The 22,906-nt window shown below is 35.8% G+C and overlaps 2 protein-coding genes, 1 long non-coding RNA gene and 1 other non-coding gene across 5 annotated transcripts; 1 reads left to right on the forward strand and 3 right to left on the reverse strand.

Moving 5' to 3' along the window:
* Window positions 1-8,566: 8,566 nt before the first annotated feature.
* Window positions 8,567-12,636, reverse strand: LOC103853483 (methylsterol monooxygenase 1-1). Of its 2 annotated transcripts, XR_004455574.1 has the most exons (6): window positions 10,629-12,636; window positions 10,224-10,546; window positions 9,536-9,683; window positions 9,406-9,438; window positions 9,214-9,320; window positions 8,567-9,081 (listed from the first exon to the last, which is right to left on the reverse strand). XR_004455574.1 is itself a non-coding variant. In XM_009130382.3 (5 exons), exons 1-5 carry the CDS (start codon window positions 10,962-10,964, stop codon window positions 9,264-9,266), a joined length of 897 nt encoding a protein of 298 aa, XP_009128630.2. In that variant the 5' UTR covers window positions 10,965-12,636; the 3' UTR covers window positions 8,844-9,263. The 2 variants fall into 2 exon arrangements, 1 of the variants encoding a protein (XP_009128630.2); XM_009130382.3 differs by having other exon boundaries at window positions 8,844-9,320.
* Window positions 8,750-8,822, reverse strand: TRNAK-CUU. The gene has a single exon. It is a non-coding gene; the product is annotated as a tRNA-Lys (tRNA).
* A 275-nt stretch (window positions 12,637-12,911) lies between the features above and the next one.
* On the forward strand, window positions 12,912-20,584 carry LOC117132088. The gene is made up of 2 exons (XR_004455580.1): window positions 12,912-13,833; window positions 13,939-20,584. It is a non-coding gene; the product is annotated as an uncharacterized LOC117132088 (long non-coding RNA).
* An 849-nt stretch (window positions 20,585-21,433) lies between these two features.
* On the reverse strand, window positions 21,434-22,562 carry LOC117131967 (malate synthase, glyoxysomal-like). Its single transcript, XM_033285230.1, has 3 exons — window positions 22,497-22,562; window positions 22,358-22,403; window positions 21,434-22,096 (listed from the first exon to the last, which is right to left on the reverse strand). The coding sequence occupies exons 1-3, from the start codon at window positions 22,560-22,562 to the stop codon at window positions 21,681-21,683; spliced, it is 528 nt and encodes a 175-aa protein (XP_033141121.1). The 3' UTR covers window positions 21,434-21,680.
* Between the last annotated feature and the right edge of the window lie 344 nt (window positions 22,563-22,906).

Raw genomic sequence — 22,906 nt, forward strand, 5'->3', positions numbered from 1 at the left:
ATCATAAAACAAGATCCATTCGGTATTTATGTTGGATTCGGGTCGGATTCATTTTTATCGGATCGGTTCGGTTTGGATTTTTGGGCTCGGTTTATTTGCCCTAGGCCTGGGCATTTGGGTCGTCGGGTCGGATTCGGGTCGGGTCCTTTCGGATCCGGATCTTTCGGGTCTAAGAATTTAGGACCCGATAGGGTAATTTTAAATTTTCGGTTTCGGGTCGGTCCGGGTCGTGCCGGGTCCGGGTCGGGTCGGGTCTTAAATAGTTAGACCCATTCGGGTAATTAGAATTTATCGGTTCGGATTCGGTTCGGTTTCGGGTCGGTTTCGGTTTGGGTTCGATATAAAAAAGACCTAAAAATACAAAAATATATCTGAAAATATTTATATATCCGAAAATATTCAAAATTTTATTCAAAATTTGTGTTTTTATTATATTAAAATGTGTATATATACTAAACTATGCGAGATACAACAACAATTCGTTGTCTTCTAGTGGTTGACCCCCATGTTCTCTAGACAAATAACCCGTCTTCGATTCCTCCTTAATGCATTTAATTTAATTTACATTATTAATTCGGGTACCCATCGGGTTTCGGGTTTGGATCGGGTCGGGTCCAAGATCCGCGGATCCTCTGCAAAAAGACCCGATAAGGTAATTTGATCGGGTCGGTTCCTACCCGAACCAGGTTTTTCGGGTCAGTTTCGGGTCGGGTCTTCGGGTCCGGGTAAAATGCCTAGGCCTAATTTGCCCAGCCATAATATAAAGAAACAAGAACTCTTGCTTTGTCTGTCAACTTACACAAAATGGGAATACAAGAAAAAAAAAACAAAACAGATCAAGAAACCCAAAAGTGAAAAAGAAGTAATAAAATAATAAAGAAACTATTAGATGATATAGCATGTCGGTTTATTATGGTTAAGAGATAACCATTCTGGTTTAAGTTTCCTTTAGCTTATTCGGAATATTTAAGTAAGATGTAACTGACTTTGGATGATGAAAACATTAATTCATTTCAGTTCGATAGAAACACTAAACCGATTGTCTGGAGATGAAACCACCGCAAACCAAAAACCAATGTACAGTAACACAACGTGAAAAGCACACAGGACTGATAAACTTCACCAGTGATCAATTGCATTACTATTAACTTTTGCAACTTGATAGTGTTTGTAAGTAAAGGTGGATTATTTGAGTTTCCTGAACTTTCTGGAAATGTTGGTGGTTGATCTGAAGGTGCATCACAAAAGGCGTAGAGATCAGTACAAATAAGTCATAGTAACGCCATTGCTTTTTCCCAAAGTGTGGTTAAAATGCACACTTATAAGTCTAGAAGATGTAAGACCGGTCATACTCTATAGCATGTCGGTTTATTATGGTTAAGAGATAACCATTCTGGTTTAAGTTTCCTTTAGCTTATTCGGAATATTTAAGTAAGATGTAACTGACTTTGGATGATGAAAACATTAATTCATTTCAGTTCGATAGAAACACTAAACCGATTGTCTGGAGATGAAACCACCGCAAACCAAAAACCAATGTACAGTAACACAACGTGAAAAGCACACAGGACTGATAAACTTCACCAGTGATCAATTGCATTACTATTAACTTTTGCAACTTGATAGTGTTTGTAAGTAAAGGTGGATTATTTGAGTTTCCTGAACTTTCTGGAAATGTTGGTGGTTGATCTGAAGGTGCATCACAAAAGGCGTAGAGATCAGTACAAATAAGTCATAGTAACGCCATTGCTTTTTCCCAAAGTGTGGTTAAAATGCACACTTATAAGTCTAGAAGATATAAGACCGGTCATACTCTATAGCATGTCGGTTTATTATGGTTAAGAGATAACCATTCTGGTTTAAGTTTCCTTTAGCTTATTCGGAATATTTAAGTAAGATGTAACTGACTTTGGATGATGAAAACATTAATTCATTTCAGTTCGATAGAAACACTAAACCGATTGTCTGGAGATGAAACCACCGCAAACCAAAAACCAATGTACAGTAACACAACGTGAAAAGCACACAGGACTGATAAACTTCACCAGTGATCAATTGCATTACTATTAACTTTTGCAACTTGATAGTGTTTGTAAGTAAAGGTGGATTATTTGAGTTTCCTGAACTTTCTGGAAATGTTGGTGGTTGATCTGAAGGTGCATCACAAAAGGCGTAGACATAAGTACAAATAAGTCATAGTAACGCCATTGCTTTTTCCCAAAGTGTGGTTAAAATGCACACTTATAAGTCTAAAAGATGTAAGACCGGTCATACTCTATAGCATGTCGGTTTATTATGGTTAAGAGATAACCATTCTGGTTTAAGTTTCCTTTAGCTTATTCGGAATATTTAAGTAAGATGTAACTGACTTTGGATGATGAAAACATTAATTCATTTCAGTTCGATAGAAACACTAAACCGATTGTCTGGAGATGAAACCACCGCAAACCAAAAACCAATGTACAGTAACACAACGTGAAAAGCACACAGGACTGATAAACTTCACCAGTGATCAATTGCATTACTATTAACTTTTGCAACTTGATAGTGTTTGTAAGTAAAGGTGCATTATTTGAGTTTCCTGAACTTTCTGGAAATGTTGTTGGTTGATCTGAAGGTGCATCACAAAAGGCGTAGACATCAGTACAAATAAGTCATAGTAACGCCATTGCTTTTTCCCAAAGTGTGGTTAAAATGCACACTTATAAGTCTAGAAGATGTAAGACCGGTCATACTCTATAGCATGTCGGTTTATTATGGTTAAGAGATAACCATTCTGGTTTAAGTTTCCTTTAGCTTATTCGGAATATTTAAGTAAGATGTAACTGACTTTGGATGATGAAAACATTAATTCATTTCAGTTCGATAGAAACACTAAACCGATTGTCTGGAGATGAAACCACCGCAAACCAAAAACCAATGTACAGTAACACAACGTGAAAAGCACACAGGACTGATAAACTTCACCAGTGATCAATTGCATTACTATTAACTTTTGCAACTTGATAGTGTTTGTAAGTAAAGGTGGATTATTTGAGTTTCCTGAACTTTCTGGAAATGTTGGTGGTTGATCTGAAGGTGCATCACAAAAGGCGTAGAGATCAGTACAAATAAGTCATAGTAACGCCATTGCTTTTTCCCAAAGTGTGGTTAAAATGCACACTTATAAGTCTAGAAGATGTAAGACCGGTCATACTCTATAGCATGTCGGTTTATTATGGTTAAGAGATAACCATTCTGGTTTAAGTTTCCTTTAGCTTATTCGGAATATTTAAGTAAGATGTAACTGACTTTGGATGATGAAAACATTAATTCATTTCAGTTCGATAGAAACACTAAACCGATTGTCTGGAGATGAAACCACCGCAAACCAAAAACCAATGTACAGTAACACAACGTGAAAAGCACACAGGACTGATAAACTTCACCAGTGATCAATTGCATTACTATTAACTTTTGCAACTTGATAGTGTTTGTAAGTAAAGGTGGATTATTTGAGTTTCCTGAACTTTCTGGAAATGTTGGTGGTTGATCTGAAGGTGCATCACAAAAGGCGTAGAGATCAGTACAAATAAGTCATAGTAACGCCATTGCTTTTTCCCAAAGTGTGGTTAAAATGCACACTTATAAGTCTAGAAGATGTAAGACCGGTCATACTCTGAGCAAATGACACTCCCCCCCCCCCCCCCCCCCCCCCCCCCCCCCCCCCCCCCCCCAAAAAAAATTCCCATTTGCTTTGATGCTGAAACAGATGCACCCAGCTTAACATATCATGACTTTCTCAACTAAAACTCTAGAAAATGTCAGAATTATAGAGCCATTCTATCAAATGAAACAAGAATCACAACATCATGATTATAGATCTCAAAGAAAATCTAAACAATGCACTAAGTGCATCTCAGGCTACTCACAGATCAAATATGAACATAGTAACTGTTGGTTATGTGCATTTGGTCTGTATTTCATCTACGGCTTTCAAGTGCCCACTTTATAAACATGTCTTCATCACTTTGTTGTTATAGGGAAATCGGCGAAGTTGCCTAGAGCACTGAAGTGACCACTTCAGAAAGACTGCATCTTGCACATTGATGCTCTAGGAAAGTTGTTATGTTCGGGCCTCAGTATTTTCGAAGCCCATTAGAGCTAGGGTTTTGGGAACACAAGATACCACTATATATATCTTGTGCCTCCTCTAAACCTAAGAATCTAAGCTACGCCAAGCCAAGAAAGATGAGAAGACAAGAGAAACTCCACAAGATCTAGAGAGAGGCAAGCAAAAGGCTCAAAGGCAGTCAAGAAGGATCTCCAGCTGTGCAAAGAGCAAGAAGGAGACAAGAGAGAAGTAGTCAGAGAGTGAGAAGCTACTAAAGACAGGAGAAGAAACAAAGTTTGAGTCTTTGTGTTCTTAGAGTGTTTAGGTATTGTACTCTCCTTCTGTAATCTCCTTTGTCATTCTCAAGGAAGTGACAAGTGACTTGAACTTGTAAGCTTTGCTTGTTAGTGGAAGTTGTGGGAGAGAGATCCCACCCCATCGGTACCGCATGGGACTGAGTGAAAAATCTTGTGTCTTTAAGTTTCTGTTTTCAACACAAAGATCCAAACTTTAACACTCAAAGGGTAGGGAAGTTAGGTGTATAGGTAAACCTAACAAGTAGTATCAGAACTAGCAAGTGATAGATGTTTGATTGATACAAGGCCAAGTTGGAATTTTCCCTCACAAGTGGTATCAGAGCTCCAGGTTCAGAGAAAGAGTGTTAGAAGATTCTCCTTGAAGATTCAATGGCGAATACAAGGATAGAGGTGGATATGTTTGATGGAACATGGGATTTCTCCTTATGGAAGGTTCGCATTCTAGCTCACTTTGGTGTTCTAGGTTTGAAAGATATTCTAACAGATGAGAAGTTGTTAAAGGATTCACCTAGTGAACGGGAAGAGTTGGTAGCTGCTATGAAGGATCCACAGAAGGGGTTAGCAGGGGTGTTAGATGCTGGTCTAAGCATAGATCCAGTAAAGCTCGAGAAATCAGAAAAGGCTAAAGATCTGATTGTCTTGAATGTGGGAAATCAAGTGCTAAGGAAGATCAAGCACTGTGAAATAGCAGCAGCCATATGGTCAACATTTGACAGGTTGTAAATGGAGTCTTCATTGCCAAATCACATATATCTACAGCTGAAGTTCTATACTTTCAAGATGAATGATGCGAAGAGTATAGATGAGAATGTTGATAACTTTCTCAAGCTGGTAGCAGATCTGAACAATCTGGGTGTAGATGTGTCAGATGAAGTCCAAGCTATTCTGATGCTAAGCTCATTGCCCCAAAGGTATGACCAGCTAAAGGAAACTCTCAAGTATGGAAGGGACAGTCTCAGCTTGAATGAAGTATGGAGAAGACAAGAGAAACTCCACAAGATCTAGAGAGAGGCAAGCAAAAGGTTCAAAGGCAGTCAAGAAGAATCTGCAGCTGAGCAAAGAGAAAAAAGGAGACAAGCGAGAAGTAGTCAGAGAGTGAGAAGCTACCAAAGACAAGAAAATAAACAAAGTTCGAATCTTTGTATTCTTAGAGTGTTTTGGTATTGTACTCTCCTTCTATAATCTCCTTTGTCATCCTCAAAGAAGTGAAAAGTGACTTGAACTTGTAATCTTTGCTTGTTAGTGGAAGTTGTGGGAGAGAGATCCCACCCGAGAGGTACCGCAAAGGACTGAGTGAAAAATCTTGTGTCTTTAAGTTTCTGTTTTCATCACAAAGATCCAAATTTTAACACTCAAAGGGTAGGGAAGTTAGGTGTATGGGTAAACCTAACAAGTAGTATCAGAACTAGCAAGTGATAGCTGTTTGATTGATACAAGGTCAAGTTGGAATTTTCCCTCACAATAACATTTGACTAAAACTAACATGTAGACAATTAACCAAAGTATTAATTGAATATACTAAACAAGACTTCCCTTTTACAAAAGCTCAAGTCAAGTAAAACCAGAAAGAACATTCATAACTTGATAAAATGTTTCAATCCTAAATTCAAAACCAAATTATATGAAATTTCAGCTGTATAAGCCCATATATGTATGATGACGATAAACGATTAAAACCCATAAACGAAAATAAACATATTGTTTCACCTTTCGAGCTTGAGATTAGAATCAATTGCCTATATAGTCCTCCCTCCAGATTTTTATTCCCATATACTCTTCTCGAAAATTCATTTTCTTTCTATTTATTTTTAATTTAAAACCGAGGTGAAAACCCAACTAAATATCTATTTACGGTTTATGCCATTTACTACTTTAAACCTAAAATCTTTATGTCTCCTTTCATTTTCATCTATATTCTTCTTATGAATTTTTTATCTTCTTCAGTTTCGTTCTCCTCTTTTTAACGATTTCTTCATCCTTTTTCGATGTTTTCCTTAATTTTCTTCGATGCACTTCTCTTTCTTCGATTTTCTCTTCTCTTCTCTTGTTCTTTGATTCTCTCTTCTTTCTTTTCTTCTTTCTTTTCTTCTTCTTCTCTTTTCTTGTTTTTTTTTATTTTCTCTTCTTTCCTCTTCGATTTTCTCTTCTTCTCGTTATTATTCTTTTGTTCTTTTTTGAACTTTTTTCTTTGATTTCACCCAAGAACTTTATGTTCCATCTTGTTCTTCGATTGTTTTCATTTTATTCTTCAATTTTTTCCTCTTTTTTGTTTGATTCTCTAAACAGATACAAACATTATAAAACGATTATGTATAACTACAACAAAGTTATACCAAATTGTACTATTCTTTGAGTACAACTTAGTAAAACTAAACATAGTTATAACAAGTTCTACCTTTATCTAAGTATAACTTGGTAAAACTAAACTCTAGTTATATCAAGTTGTACTCGTACAAATGGTACAACTTGGTATTACTACAACTTAGTTGTACCAATTTTTACTCGGATAAAGGTATAACTTGGTATAACTAAGCTGCAGTTTCACAAAGTTGTACAAAGAAAGATAAAATTATAATCAGAATTTTTAAAGTCAAAATTTAAATTTTGAATTTTGAAATTAGAGGGAAAACATAAAGGTAAATTTGGACCAAATTATCTTAATTCATTAAAAATTAAGAGTATATAGAATAAGTAAGAGTATCTCAGATTATATTTTTCTCATTAAGGGCATTTCAGTATTTGGTCCTTGAGATAAACTTAGGAAATGCAAAAATCAAAATTTCAAGAAAGTCAAAGCGAGGAATTAGAAGAACAAGAGACATACATTAATCGTGTGAAGAGGAACCTGAGATTGAAGTAGACATAATCTCCTGGCGCCGAGGAACGTGCTTCACACCGAGATCGGAGATTATCTCCAAATCCGATACTCCGATCGATCAGTCAAAATTATTGATATAAATATATAACAGGAATCTAACATAACTTCCGAGATAAAGTTATTCAATGCCTTTCAACGTTCACGCCTGACAGTAGCCGTCATTATCTCTCTCTTTTTTTAACACTGAGTACATTATTATATAATCTCTATTAAAAATGATGATAAACTACAGGTAACATATGCGATAATGATGAGCAACTTTACGGATAATTTCACGATGAAGCTCTAACCGTGACTCTTGGATCGATGTACAGTTCTGGATGTATGACATCATATATGGAGAGGCTATCTCCGCAGCACAAGATCAAAACGAACGGCTCTTCATACGTAACTCTAAAACCTCCAACAAGTTTGCATCCTATATAATCTGCAAGAAATTTCATCATTTGGGAATCAAACCCCAGATCTGGTGCCGCCGTCATTATCTAATTACAATGATCATCATGATAACTCATCAGTGTCACATGGTTGATTCAGTTTTGGTTATTCCTAGGGTATTTCCTGATAACTGTCACAAATATATTAAATGTTTGTTTGATTGATTGTTATGTTGTGTGTGTGTTGTAGAGTAAATAATGGTTGGTCCATTTGCGGAGAGAAATGGATCGGTTGGAGGTGAGTTTTACATTCCTATCAATGTCCGACCCAGTTTCAGGATAAACCTATTTAATTTGTTGACCTTCAAACCGAGAAAGCCCGGTTCGCTGAAGGACAAAGCAAGATAGCGAAAGCGACACGACAAGCTCTTGCCCATATATACTCAAGATAGACATGTTGACTGGTCAAAGAGTATGGAAGATGGAGTGATTCACGTTCAAATTCCTTGGGACGAAACGAACTAAACCCACATCTTAGAAAATATATGACCTCACCTGAAAAAGACTGAATATATAACCTCATTAACAAAGACGGCGAGGTTTCTTTTGTATTATCCGATCTAGCCTTCGACAATAAAAGAAAACTTAGTGACCTCGATCTTTATTTGTATAGCGAGCTTTATTCGAAAATCGAACTCACCTCGCAATTATAACCACTTTTGATGTCGATTTACTTATAGTATAGAATTGCGCTAAAACTAGGTGATGGGTCAAGTTCACATCTTTCTTTCACTTTATAAACTGTATTTGTATTTAAAAAAAATCAGTAACATGTTTGCTTCTTTATATTTGTGGGTTAATCTATCTTTTCAGGAACTCAAAAATGTCATTTGCCAAAACAAAACTACCCTTGTATAGTTAAAACAACCTAATGGATTTGCCTTTTTGAAGCCCTCTCGGAGTTTGGGATTCTTACAAGGATAGTTTTCTTTTTTTGTTCACACAATCCTTAACAACCTATAATGGATTTGCCTTTTTGAAGCCCTCTCGAAGTTTGGTACAATATCAAAGCAAAAAAGAGTATCGCCCACCGTGGGGCTCGAACCCACGACCACAAGGTTAAGAGCCTTGCGCTCTACCAACTGAGCTAGACGGGCTTGATGATTGTTATGGATATATAACTTATATATTATTACTATTACTATTTAGCAAAGTAGTGATAAGTATTAAGTACGAGCAAAGGTTAATCAAATACATTTTAATAAGAAGAACACACACGGCTTTGATGACATATTCTTCCTTCTCCAACACGAAGCAAAATAAACCAAATAAAATGCGAGAAAAGAGCAAAACCCGGTCCCGACACACTTATATATCATGACCCACATTTGTCGGAAGCAGCAGGTTTCATGTGAGCTTAAGAAAAAAAAGTAGTTAGTAACAAGTTTGAAGACGTAAGAGATAAGACACACACGCCTGAAAAATATTAATTAACCGCTACTACTACTCCCCTTATCTTTCTTTTTACGTGAAGCTGACTAGATTTACCTATATCTTCTCCAGGCGTAACTTCTTCATCAGAACCATATTTTCATTTACTAGTCGGACTTGATTCCTCCGTTATGCTTGTTGCTCTTCTTGGACGACTCTTTGATCTACAAACAAAGCATATTTTGATAAAACAATACGGTCTATATAGCTTCTTCTTCTAGAGGTCAGGAAAAGACCAACTGGGCTTACCTGCTCAAGAAGCTTCTTTTGGAATCGGTAACCCTAATGAGGAAGAATAAGATGTTACCACATGGTTAATGTTTTAAAGCTAGAATTGGTGTATCAATTTGGTTAATTTTGTATACGTTGAAAAACTTACCTTGTCAGTTCCATAAATGTAATCACAATAGGTAAAAACTGAAGCGAAGTTGCTCTGGCTTTGTCCTCCAACGTAGTGATGGTAGTCATGGTACTCAGCACCACCATAGAAAGGGATGTATTTTGTTGGACTCCATGGAAAATCATATCTGCAATGACAACAAACAAACCCCAAAACTTAACATTTTTACCCAACAAATACAAACAAACGCCATTTTTAAGGTCAATCGAGATACATTGCAAACTTTTCAAGCAAGCAAGAAAACACTTCAGTAAATCCTAGAGACTAAGTGAGCCGAGTTTCCTCTTACCGCACTTGTCTCTTGCTTTAGATGTTTTGGGTTACTTACAAAATTAATTATAGAAAAATAGAGCCTATCTAATTGTTCACCAGACAATTCACAATAACTTAAGAAAGCCTAAAAAGTTAGAATAAAAAACCTAATACCTAACTTAGCCCAGTTGTAAAAAGGTGATCCACTATTGTATCTACCACAGCGTGGCCTCTTTTATATATAATATATATATACATAAACTAACTAAGGAAAGATGTAAGAAACAACTGATATGATGCAGTCACTTATTAATATAACGAAGAAAAAGTGTATAAACTGCAAAGTAACAACAAAAAAAAAACAAAGCAAAGAAAAGAGATTTGTTATTTGATTTCTTTAAAACCACGCCCTTACCCACTGTGAGTCTCTATAGCCTCAATTTGCCTTAAGGCTATCCACAACCAAAAGGTTATCATGTGACCAGGAGCAATCGCTGGTCCCATAAACGTTGGGATTCCAAGAAGCAACACTTCAGCCCAATGTGCATAAGGTGCAGCGTATCCAATAGGAGCTGTGTATTCGTGATGAACACGATGAATGTTCTCGTATCCCCACTTACTGTGGAAAAATCTATGTACCCAATAGTTTGTGTAGTCTTCTATCAAGAAGTAGACGAACAACTGTGGCAGCATCTCTGAAAGTGTTGGTAATGGTAACCCAGATCGTATCCCAATCATCTGTATTTCAAGAACAAGAACGTAAATGATGTGATGAAACATTCAGGATTCTGTCAATATCAGATTCAAGATTCAAGATAACCTGAATGGAAGGATAAGAAACGAGTTGTAATGGACCAACGACGAGGATGAACATCTTCATGACGTCTTTGTAACAACCGAACATGTCGGACAAGGAGTAGTTTACTTTGGGTTGGATCTTGTACCGGTCGAACCACCCAGAAACGGATCGAGCCAGTTCGACGAAAACCAGAGGGATAGGAGCCAGAGAAAAGACGAGGAATAGGAAGAGAATGTTGTGGCAGTAGAGATAGTAGTCGGACTTTGTGGCGGAGTAATCGAACCAAACTGTCTCCAACCACGTGAGGTTTCTTCCGAGCGCGAAGGAAGCTTCCTCAACCGTTCCGTACGGAATCATGATGGTAAAGTTTCTCGGTTTCTCCGGCGAGTTTGCGACGGAGTTTTGCTGACGTGGAGATTTTATGATCTGGGGGAGGGGAGGTTGAGAGATGAGAAGAAGAGAGTGTTTGTTTGTTATATAGTTGGCGAATATTTTGGATTGAAGACGTGATCAGTTATTTTATAATAACTAAATTGCCACAAATATTTTTAAATTGGATTTCCTTTTGTGTCAAATGTTATTTTTCCATTGGAGATTTAATAATTTGATATACATATATATACTTTCTTATGGTAAAATTGAAAATAATTAAATTTATTTATTGGTGTACATTTTTAAAAATGGGCTAAATAATAACCAATAAGTAACTAAAATTTAATATATTTTTTGTTCATGCTTTAGAACTAAGCCAATGACTTTTTTTTCCAGATATCTTAACTTCTTCAAAAAAATCTTTACAAAATTCAGAATAATTCCATCTTTGTAAATTTATATAAAGTTTACCTTTTGTCAAAAGTTTGTTTTTAATTAGGAAACAATATAAAGATGACACAAATAGTCAGACTAAGTGATGATTTCTTTCTCTTTTTTTTGTTCTGTCATGGAAAACAATATATTGTATTTTTTTTTAGAATTATAAAGCAACATCTATATGACATCGATTTGAGATAGCATTTAGAACATTAAAGCATATAAATTTACCAAAATGTCATATGAATCAGGAGATGATAAAAGAGTCTTTTAGTACCACAGAACAATAGAAGAACTAGAGAAAATCAAGAGAAATCGAGACTAAAAGATATTTTATTGATGAATTGAGTAGAAACTACAACGTTTGGTGTATAAACCTTAGTTCTAGCCGCATAGCTCTAATCTCTTAGTTTCTGAATGTCGATTCCTTGTTCTAGGGTATAGGCTCCCTTTATATAATCTTGTATAGGTCGGTCAAAGTAGGTTAAACTCTTTCATATTCGAAAATATGGAAGAATCCATCTTAGTAGAAAACTTTCATTTTACCTGGAGACAGGGACAAAAGCAGGGGCTGAAACCTGGATCTTTCTCGGTAGAGACCTGGACCCTGCTCAACAGGGACCTGGAGGCCGATGTCCTGCCCAGGACTTGGGAAATTATTATATCGGAGTATTTTTCCCCAACAATAGTGTATGGATTTAAGAAGGATTTGAAGGGGTTTAATCTGTAACTGGTAGCTGTTCGAATTGATAAGGAAGAAGATGAAATAACGCTCATAGAACTCAAGCTACGCAATGATGTGGAATGACAGAGAAGTTTCATGCGTAAAGCTCAGTTACGGCTGAATCATTTGGCCTATTGGGCCAGTTTCCAGAGCCCATAAACTCATCGTCATAAAGATAATAGATAAAGCTCAATACACATTGAGTCGCGAATTAATGAAGCGTTGTGTTTTGTATATAAAGGACACGTGTCGACACAAGAGACTTCGACTTTCTGAGGTGGAGGCTTTGGGAGTGAGCAAAATTTTTTTTATAATAATAGATTATTAGTTTAGTCTTTTTAATCATAAACTTAAAGTATTTATGAAAATAGTTGACATTTGAAGAAAATTTTAAAATAATATCAAATTTGCATATAATCAGAATATCCCCAATATTTTTCCGTTGAAATTAGAAGGATTTTTAACATAAAACCCCCTCAATTAAGTTTATTTCGGGTATAAACCCCTAAATTAAAGATTCAACGGAAAAACCCTCAACCTAAGAAATGGTAACGAATTGGCCCCTCTGTTGCTTAGCCACGTTAAAATTTTGAAAACCTCCGTTAGTCTGAAACACATCGTTTAGTGTCAAAAGAAAAACGACCCGTCTTTCCTCTTCTTCATATCTGAGACTCGAAAATTTCCAAATATAAATTAGGGTTCTTCAAAATTTTGAGAGACACCGGTGTTTCGTCGTTCCTTGCTCCGACAAAGTTTCCTCCTCCTTGCTCCGACGTTCGGAGACACCGGTGTTTCGTCGGTGTGCGTTAGCTCCGGGCGTCGGAGGTGCTTCTTCTCCTACATCTCGTTTTTATTTTGCTTCATCCCCTTGTCTCTCTTCTCTTTCGACATGTCAACTCTCTGGTACGACTTTGAAATCGGAACCCTAGATCCTCCCGGGGGGTTATAGATCCGGTGGCTAAGGCCCGATCTGGAGCTGAGACGAGGCGGAGAGGGTTGCAAGATGGCTGGAGTCGGCTTTTGCGGTGGAGTCTCGCCAGATCTACTTTTTCCTTTTTAGATCTGGTCGTAGCCTTCGGCGGTGGTGGCGCGTGGGTAGTGATATTGACTCTTCCGGCCCGGATCTTTCTGATTCCAGCTTGGTGAGGTGTAGCAGTCGAAGGTTTCTCTCCCTAGCCTTGGTGTCTCGGCGTGGGCGCACCTTCTCTCTGCTCTCAAGGTGGGCTTGGCGCTTCTTCTCCAAGACGTGCGGTGGTGTATTTTCTGGTGGCGGTGTCACTTGACAAATCCCTCTGTCGTGTGCGAGGATATGGTCTGTTCCGGCGTTCGGGGAATGGTTCTCAGGCGTTGGATTTCCATCTCTTCTCCCGATCTTTGTCTTGCCTCTCCTGCGGTCCTGTCTAATGGTGTTCCTCCTCCGGGTTTTGCGCATCACCCGGTGTCTTGGTTCGAGTATTGGTCTTCAAGTGGTGTTTGGCTCCGTTTCCTTCCGACGGAGTCTTCTTCTCTCTGCTTCAGTAAAGAACTTACTCTAGTTCTTAGGGTAAGAATACGTGTGGAGTCTGGTCTTGCTTCGCGAGTCGTCGGAGCCGTCAGTTCCTCGGTTGTGGCGTATTTTGGTGTTCATCCATCCCAGTGGTGTAGCGGTCTTATGGCTGCTTTGCCAGGATGAAACCTTTTCTTTTAGTGCAGGTACTCTCCCATCTTGGCATGACAGCTTCCTCAGCAAACCCACTTTTAGCGGGATTTGGCTCTTTGGTATGACCCTAATCCCTTCCTCCATTGCGAACTTCACAGTGACAGCATTACAGCAAGAAGGCGAGGTTGGTTGCGAAAGCACCAAACCTGGATTAACAAGCTAAGTGGTGAAGTTGATGTCTGGCCCGGGGTTGCTAGCCACAACTCGACTGTGTCGTCTTTCGGATTCGTAACTACAAAGCATGGTTGTACCAATTTTACTCAATTTTGAGTTGTAATGTTCTGTTGTAAAACCCCCTTTTGGGAGAAATCAATGGAAATTGGACCTAGAAAAAAAAAAAAAAAAAAAAAAAAAAAAAAAAAAAAATTTGAGTTTATATCTGTTCCTCAAGTTAAAGCTTATGTTTTCATCTTCCCCAGTTAGGTTTTAGTTTTCTTAATTAAACGTACGGTGTTGGTTTCAACTGATTTTGTTCTCGAAAAGTTTATGTTGCTTGAGAGTTTTAGAACCAAGTCTAAAAGTGATACTGCGTGTTGTAGCTTGCGTCTTTTAACATCATTGTGGTTCAAGGACTGTCATTGTGGTCGTAGCTCTCAAGATTGAACTTTGATTAAATCCTTCAAGAGAAGAAGTGGAAGCAAGGAAGCTTGCCACACAAGAAAATGAACAAGAAGAAGAATTGACCAAGGAGTCCCGTCGAAAAAGAATAAAGAAGTGGAAGCAAGAGATTGCTTACCACCCAAGGAAAGAAGAAGAGGAAAAAGCCAACTAAACTCTCTTCTCTCTCTACATAAACACAAAAGAAACGTGAAAGAGTAAAGAGAAAGAGCAAGCTTGTGTTAAGATGAAACACAAGTAAACAAAAACAGAGTGTGAGTGATGTAAAACAGAGTGAGGGTGAGAGAAGCTCACCAAGTATGAACAAGAGAAGAAAGAGAGGCTGGCCGTGAGAATTATGCAGTGTGAGAGGCCAAGCCAAGAGAAAAAGTTCAACAGTAGCTTGTTCTAGGACTATCATCATTGTGGTTTAAGTGACGTTTTTAACTGGTATTTATGACATTTGATAGTGTTTCAAGTGTTGTTTTTAACTTGTTTTTCTACTGTTGTTGTGTTTGACGAGTTGATTAACAACATGACCCTGTAAGAAAATATGTCTTGCACTTGTCGTTGGAAGAAACAAATAAAATGACCCTTCAAGACACATAGCAACAAGCAAACATAGTTCACTTCATTTTAATGGTTCTAACGACCATAACCTGAGCTATAACAAAACACCAAAACATGGTAAAACATGGTACAGATGAACTTAATCGTAGTTAATCTGAAACACCAAAACATAGATTCTAAAGCTGAGTTCCAAAATTAAAAACAGAAAAACAGCAAGTTCTTAGATGAGCCAACTTCAAGTGTGCTAAGGTGATGTGAGTTCAGTGGCGATCAAAAGTGTAACTAGGATTAAGTTCATTTGAAGTTTTGAACCATATATATACATAACTTCAACTCTGTCACCAGACTATAAGTCACCCTCTCCCGAACTTAGAGTTTCTCAAACTCTCACAATCACCAAATGAAACTCAAAACCCTTCTCTTTAAACAATTAGGGTTTATCATCCTATTCTCTCGTGGAATTTTTAAGACACTTAAGAATGTAAAATTAAATGATAAACAACATGACATTTTGTTTAAACATCGTACTGTTTTATTGACAAATCATATTGTTTTAAGACATTTCCAAAAGCGGCGTTTGGTTTTAAAGTGACGAGTAACGGAGGGGCCAATCTTAGGTTGGGGGTTTTTTTAATGAATTTTTAGTTCAGGGGTTTATACCCAGAATAAACTTAATTGGGGGGCTTTTATGTTAAAAATCCAAATTAGAACTACAACATTAACAAATTGGTGTATTGTGAGAGTCCCTTAACTATATTTGGGAAGTGTAATCTATAACCGCGATTTTATGGACGAAACCCAAAGTTTCCTAGACTTTTATAAGAGAACAATAAAAAAGCATTAACATTTTTAATTTTAAAAAGCTAATCGTTTATTTATCACGAAATTGTAGTTATTTCTGTCACTGAACTGTAAACCTCAGTTTTAAAATGTTATTATGCTTTTTGAGCTCAACACAATTATTTCAGTTGATTGGAATAATTGAAGATGCTTATTGACAATGTTTTATCAGCCATTATTAAAGCCCGAAGCTGTAGCCAGTCAAGAGAAATCATTGACAATGTTTCAGATTCGGACTTTAGTTGGCTACATTAATTTAAATTTACAAAATGTCATATTTAATAGATATCTGATCTGCTCTAAATTTTATACTGGTAGATTTTATACTGATAGATGTATCTATAATCAGATATCTGTAAAATACAAAGTTCACAAATACTAAACAAATACGGTATTGTAGATACCGAAATACTATAACATTTTTAATTATACTGATAGATGTATCTATAATTAGATATCCGTAAAATACAAAGTTCACAAATACTAAACAAATACGGTACTATTTGATATGTGCACAGCTCTAACAAGGAATGAACATATTTTACATTGTTGGTTATTAAGGTTATTATTTATAAAGAAAATAAATTGGGAATTGTGGATATTCTTCTAATTTATCCATAAGCGAATTTTCTATATTATCAAAATTAAAATAATTGATTTCCTTTTTTTTAGAAAAATTTGTAAGTTACTTTAGACACCGTTTTAATTCAAAACATATATGCACTTTTTTTTAACACTGAAAGATTTGATTACATTAACTTGAACAGATTACATAAGCCGGAAATTGAGTTAATCCCGGAATCAAAGCCGGCTGACAAACACATCAGTCACCGGAATCATAAGCCCACACATGGAAATCAACTTGAAAGACAACTAAACTTAAAGGCTACAAAACCCAAAACTAATTCAAATATATGAAGATCAAAAGAAACCCAGACATCTTAGAACAACTACGCATGTTGATTCAAAGAAAAACCTTTGTGAAACACAAACGGTGGAGTCACCACAGGACCAAAACCACCGAGAAGGACCTCCTATAGTGAATAGCCCAGAAATTTCAAAGAACACAGCTTCAATCACCGGCAAGACAGAACAACATACTGTTCCTACGCTTGACCGGAAGAGACAGAGTCGGATAACACGACATGCAACGCCACAAGGAAGCTTGACAATAGGATAGATCTCGATCAGATCTGAAGATAAATGACAAGGAGCCAATCTAATCGACTCTGTATTCAACCGAAAGGCAGAAGATCGATACAAAGCCGATACAAAGATACCTCAAAACCAACATGCAGAATCATTCAACCCGAAGCTAGGGCTTCAATAAAATAGATCTCATCTAAAATGATTAGAAAGGGCATGCACCAACAACCGATTGAAACGCAGGATGATCAGCTCCAACTTCGATCCCTTCGGAGAAGAGATCTACTGTTAAGTAGAAGGAGGCAAAGGAGAGATCATCCTCGATCATCATGGAAGAGACAAAAGGATTAAACCTGACTCCGGCTCTGTGAACGCCGCCGGAGTCGGAGAACGAAGATCTGATTTTGTGACTTTCTAGAGAGAAGGCAGAGGTTATAGAGAGAGAGAGTATCAATTATTTCTGACTTATTGAAAAACATATATGCACTATTCCTATACATATGTACCTTTATTATGTTTCAATTAGTATGCATGTCTGGTTACCCAAACTAACTCAAGCCTGAATTATAAAATGTTTTTTTTAATGTAAAATGAAAATTTAGTATGCCGTTTTGATGTAAAATGAAAAATTAGTATGCATAGGTAGAAATTGTCTGAATACAGCATTTACATGTTTATTTGCTTGTTTATGAATTAACTGTTTTTATATTTCTTATATTAAATTAAATTAATAAAATTTTAAAAGTGAAGAAACATTTTCGTTATATACTTCTTTGTAGAGATTATTGACCTAAGATTATTTTCTGTTCAAGTACACTTTAGACCTAGATTAAACTTAAAGTACAGAAAAACACAAGTAATTTAATGAATTTTCAGCCTATAGCCAGTATATTTCGTGGGAGAACTACTATTCCAAATTTCAATAAATCAAAGAGATTACACACACTAGATACCTTGTGATTTAGACTTAGGCTCAAGCTATTTTATCTATTATATCGTTGTCTCATTTTTTCTTATGCTTTTTGTCTGGTTCCTAATGTGTCATACTTGTAAGTTTTTTCTTTGCTACATGTTTCAATTTACCTAATTTACTCAAGAACCCATACTACATGCATGAGTTTCGGACTGGGATGTCATAAACCTTGTTTTGGGCCATCACAGCTAAAGATGAGGTTCAACCTTGTTTTTTATTCGGCTGACACTGGAACCATGGCCATCTCAAAAGGGAGGACCAGCAGTGCAATGGCCCAGGGCCCATCCCAAAATCAAACAAATTTAATTATAGAAACGGGTCCAATATTTTTTTGTTTTCTAGCAAGGACCCATAATATTATGTTTAATCATCTATAATTAATTAAAAAAATATGTTCAGGAGACCAGTAAAAGTTTAAGCCGGCCCTGACTGGAACACACACAAAATATCCACTATTTTGATGCAGCCCAACATGGCCCAACTCTGCCCAACTCTTAAGCCGACAGCCTATGAAATCTCTTTTTCTTTCTCGGGACTGAGAGAGATCAGTCTAGACACTTCGTGTATCTCTCTTCTTTCCATGCGAAAGTTTGGCTCTCAACTAGCGTTTTCCCTCTCTTTTATAGAAGATTGTTTTAATCCATACAGTGATTTTTGGAGTAAGCACACTTTGTTCTCATCTCTTATTTTTGATAAAACCCTCTGGTTGGTTTACTAGAATCCTTTCCTCCAAGCTTCCATGCAAGAAGGCAGTTTTGACATCTACATGTTCTAGCTCAAAGTCTAGATTAAGCCTTACAGAGAAACCCTTTTAAGTTGGCAAGGCGATACATAATTTCTCTCTCTACATTTGTGACTCATTCTTGTAAACGATGCGATTTCCATGTGTTTAGCCATTGAAATTGCTAGGACGTTTTTTCCCTCCAAAAGTTATTATATTGATTTGGTAATTTTATAAATATGTATGTCGCTCGTAATTTTTTTACATCAACTGAATTATTAGATTATGGTCACCAAAAACATTTTTCAATTTCTTGGAAAAAGGTGGTTTGAGATAAAAAAAAAAATTAAAACAAGTTCTTATAGACATGTTTAAAAAAAACATGAAAAATTTCATAAGATAGCCCTTTTAGTTTATTTTTATAAAAAAATAGTCTTCAAAAAGAAAAATGACCAAAATAAATTTTATTAAAGAATAAAAATACATTTTATTTTGGATGAAATTTCAAATTTATTGAACTATCAAAAGAATGTTATGTACAACTCAAACCCTTTTAAGAACTGAAAAAAAAAAACTGTTCTATAAATATGATATCTACTTCTATGCTGTTACTTCAAACCATCTTTTCAATAACTCTTCTAGCTTACGGTTTGGCTTGTACTTGAGTGAACAAATCATGTTCTTCATTGCCTTATATATGACCCCTCACAAGCTGTCTGTGGAAGCTCTCGGCTTCTGGTGTCTTCTAGCATTCATTTCTCTCCAAATATGATAGATTGTAGTCTGGAAAAAGAGTCTAGCCAGACATGAATCCATTCCTTTCACTCACATTCTCTGCAAGCGCTGCAACGTCCACTGCCAGTCCGGATTTATTCCACTTCCTACAAGATTCCGATCCAATATCTTCCATACTGTATAGGTGTAAGGACATGCAAAGAAAAATGTGGTATCTCGTCTCATTTCTTTCTCCACATAACTCAAAGAATAAAAATACATTTATATCACAGAGTTAACTAATCTAGACTTAAAGTTTAAAATTAAGTGGTAGGATTTTGAAGATAAAATTTCAAATTAAAAAAAAATACATTAAAAATTTAAAATAAAAAGTTATTTTGGTTATTTTTTGTTTGAAAACTATTTTTGTGACAAAAAATTAAAAATGACGATTTAAAATAATTGTCGTTTAAACATTGATACTTGATGCATGTCTGCATCATGAATCTTTGATGGTACATACTAAATTTTTGTGTTGTTATACTAAGATAATAACTATTAGGTTCAATGTAAATTCCTTTCAATGATTGATTTGTCGTCACGCTTATTCGAATCCCTATTTGAATTTCAACCGAACCACGCAAATCATTAACTGGTCTAAAGTGTTGATTAACGTAATAATCCGAATATCTCTTTGCGGCTAAAACGATTTTCTATTACGCATGCAAATTGCGAAACTGTGATTTTACTCTGTTCATAATTATTGGTCAAATACCTTTGGACCATCAATGTGACTTTTGTAGCGCGATAGATATTGCCGACAAAAAAAAAATTTATTGTGAAAATAATTAAATTAATTAACTTTTGTATTGTCGAATTAAATTGCTTATCAGATTCATTAATACCCAACTCGATGCTTTAATAGTAATCAACTCCGACTGAGAAGAAGCTTCACCTTGACCTGACAATGCTGAATTAAACGCATATGGGGGAAACTGAAGGAATCACACTGGATTAGCAAAAACATGTATATTGCTAGAAACACTTTAAAAAGGATAATTTGTATTATTTATAGTTTAACATAATACAATGAAATCAAGAGAAAAAAATACCACTTATAAAAGGAATAGTTACTTAATTAGTTTTTTTTTAAATTAAAAAAAACAGAGATAAAAAAATAAAAGTTTTCATGATGAAGGCAAACCTTAATTTATAAAAAATAAAATTATAGTAGACATTATTAAAATTATGAAACTATTCAGTAAAATCTTATATTCTTATACAATCTTTCATCTACAAATAAAAGTTTTTCAATGTTTTCTATCGAATTTGATACCTGCAACACTAATACAAACCAGTATTTAAGATGTTTTTTGTTGTTGCTAAATTATAAATATCATTAGAATGGTTAAAAGATTTTATAAACATAAAACCTTATAGCTGGTCCATCTCGGCAAAAATAAAGAAAAAACAAGATGGAACAAAACAAATGGCTGCAAAATATAGTTGACAAAGATAAACAATTAGATATATATATATATATATATATATATATTAAAATGACATTTGTAAATATTTATTGAATGGTATGTAAAAAACTTAAAACTATTTGATGCTATTATATAAACTAGGAATCGTCAACTCCGCGCAAGCGCGGAGATCTGTGTTTGGTGTATTACAGCAGTTCATTATGCTTGCAATTGAAAGATAATGTGTGTATGTTACTGGTTAATTTGTGTACATTTTGAGCTACGATTAATGTATTCACATATATATATATATATAGTGTTATTGTTTTTTTGTTGCTTATTCAGATCCGTTATTCTTCTCCTGCAAAATATTATGTTGTGTATGTCATCAACAGTCATCTTTCTACGATATTCTTTCTCAAGAGTCAGGACAACACTTCAATAATCAGGCAATTAACTTGCAAAGTTTTTACATTTATCATTCATATATTTTTCACGGTTATAATAAAAACCTAGCAGCTCCAAAGAATCAGAAGATCAAAAATAGAAAAAGAAATAACAAACAGCCAATTGTATTTTATATATTTTGAACTCTATAGATTGTTTAATATCAAAATAAACAATGCTATATAGCCCCTTACACATTATAAGCGATGTTATAGAAACATTTATTTCATATTGGAGATAAAAACATCAAGTTCATCCAATATACAGACATATAGAAAAAAAGCAAATGAGAAACAAACATAGAAGACAAAAGTACAACACTCATATCTCAAACTCTCTCTCCCAGCATCTTCTTTTCTTCTCTCAGGGCCTTGACACATTGTTTGGGTAGTGAGCTACAATATGATCATAAACAGCAAGTGTAAGAAAATCATCAAGCTCACTTGCAGTACATTGCTTTGTAAACTTCTTGCAGTTGTCCTTATACATTCCTTTCTTAAACTTATCTTTACCAACTTCTTTCTCGATTCTTTCCATCTCTTCTTCCACAACTCTCTCAAACAACTCTTTGTTCACCCTGACTCCAAGCCCATCTCCGTCCAACTCCACTTCATACCTAATCCATTGCCAGTTCTGGACACGACTTATCTCAGCTGGAGCCGCATCTTCCATCAGGTTATAGCGTGGGACAGATCCTGATCGTGTTAGCCACACTGCTAAGTATTCGATCCCCACACGTCTGTTCAGCCTTAGACCCTCTGCTCTGATCTGTACTGTTTAAAATAAAATAAAAACATTCCAATCTGCATGGATGCATTCACAGGCCACATGGGCAATTATCCAAACCAAATAAAATCCACGAAGCATCTGCAATAACAAAGCACAAATGAATTTGTATAGCAAAATCCATGAGCGTTACATTCGTTAATTTTTTTTCACTTGACATATCATCCATACTCTTGCAAACTATACAGTTGTTAAGGTTTTAAAAGAGACCACAAATGAATTAAGTGACTTAAGCCATCTCCTAACTTCCTTACCTGAATGTTCATCGGCATGAGAACCGGGAGACACTCTGATATCAACCTGAACATAAGTAAAAGGAAACAGAAACAATCACACATATATAACAAATGACCATTGAAAAAACTTGTCTTTTTACTTAAAAGGATAGTTGACCTTATAGTGGAGAGGCAAGCATTCTTTAAGCTTAGTTCTCAAACGCATACCAAATATAGTTGCCATATAATCCGTATGGTCGGTGTAAACGTTATCGTGAATTGATCACATAACCAAAACCCACAAACTCACAAATCATTAAAGATCATGTACACACAAAAAAAAGCCTCACACTTTTGGATCCAAAATTAAACTTTTTTTTCTCACTATCATTGGGACTACACAGTGAGATCATTAAACAGAGGACTAATAATACTCACTGGACGCGATTAAGCTTGTCATCGAGAGTGATGGAGTCTTCAGACAGAACACTTAGTTGCTCCAAGGAGTAAGGGTGTTCCAGATCTCTTATGTCTCTTACATACTTTGTCTATTTTCGTCAAAGAATCCTAAATAGCTCAAAAATCCAA

This window comes from Brassica rapa, chromosome A02 (genome assembly GCF_000309985.2).
Source record: "Brassica rapa cultivar Chiifu-401-42 chromosome A02, CAAS_Brap_v3.01, whole genome shotgun sequence".
Classification (NCBI taxonomy): Eukaryota; Viridiplantae; Streptophyta; class Magnoliopsida; order Brassicales; family Brassicaceae; genus Brassica; species Brassica rapa.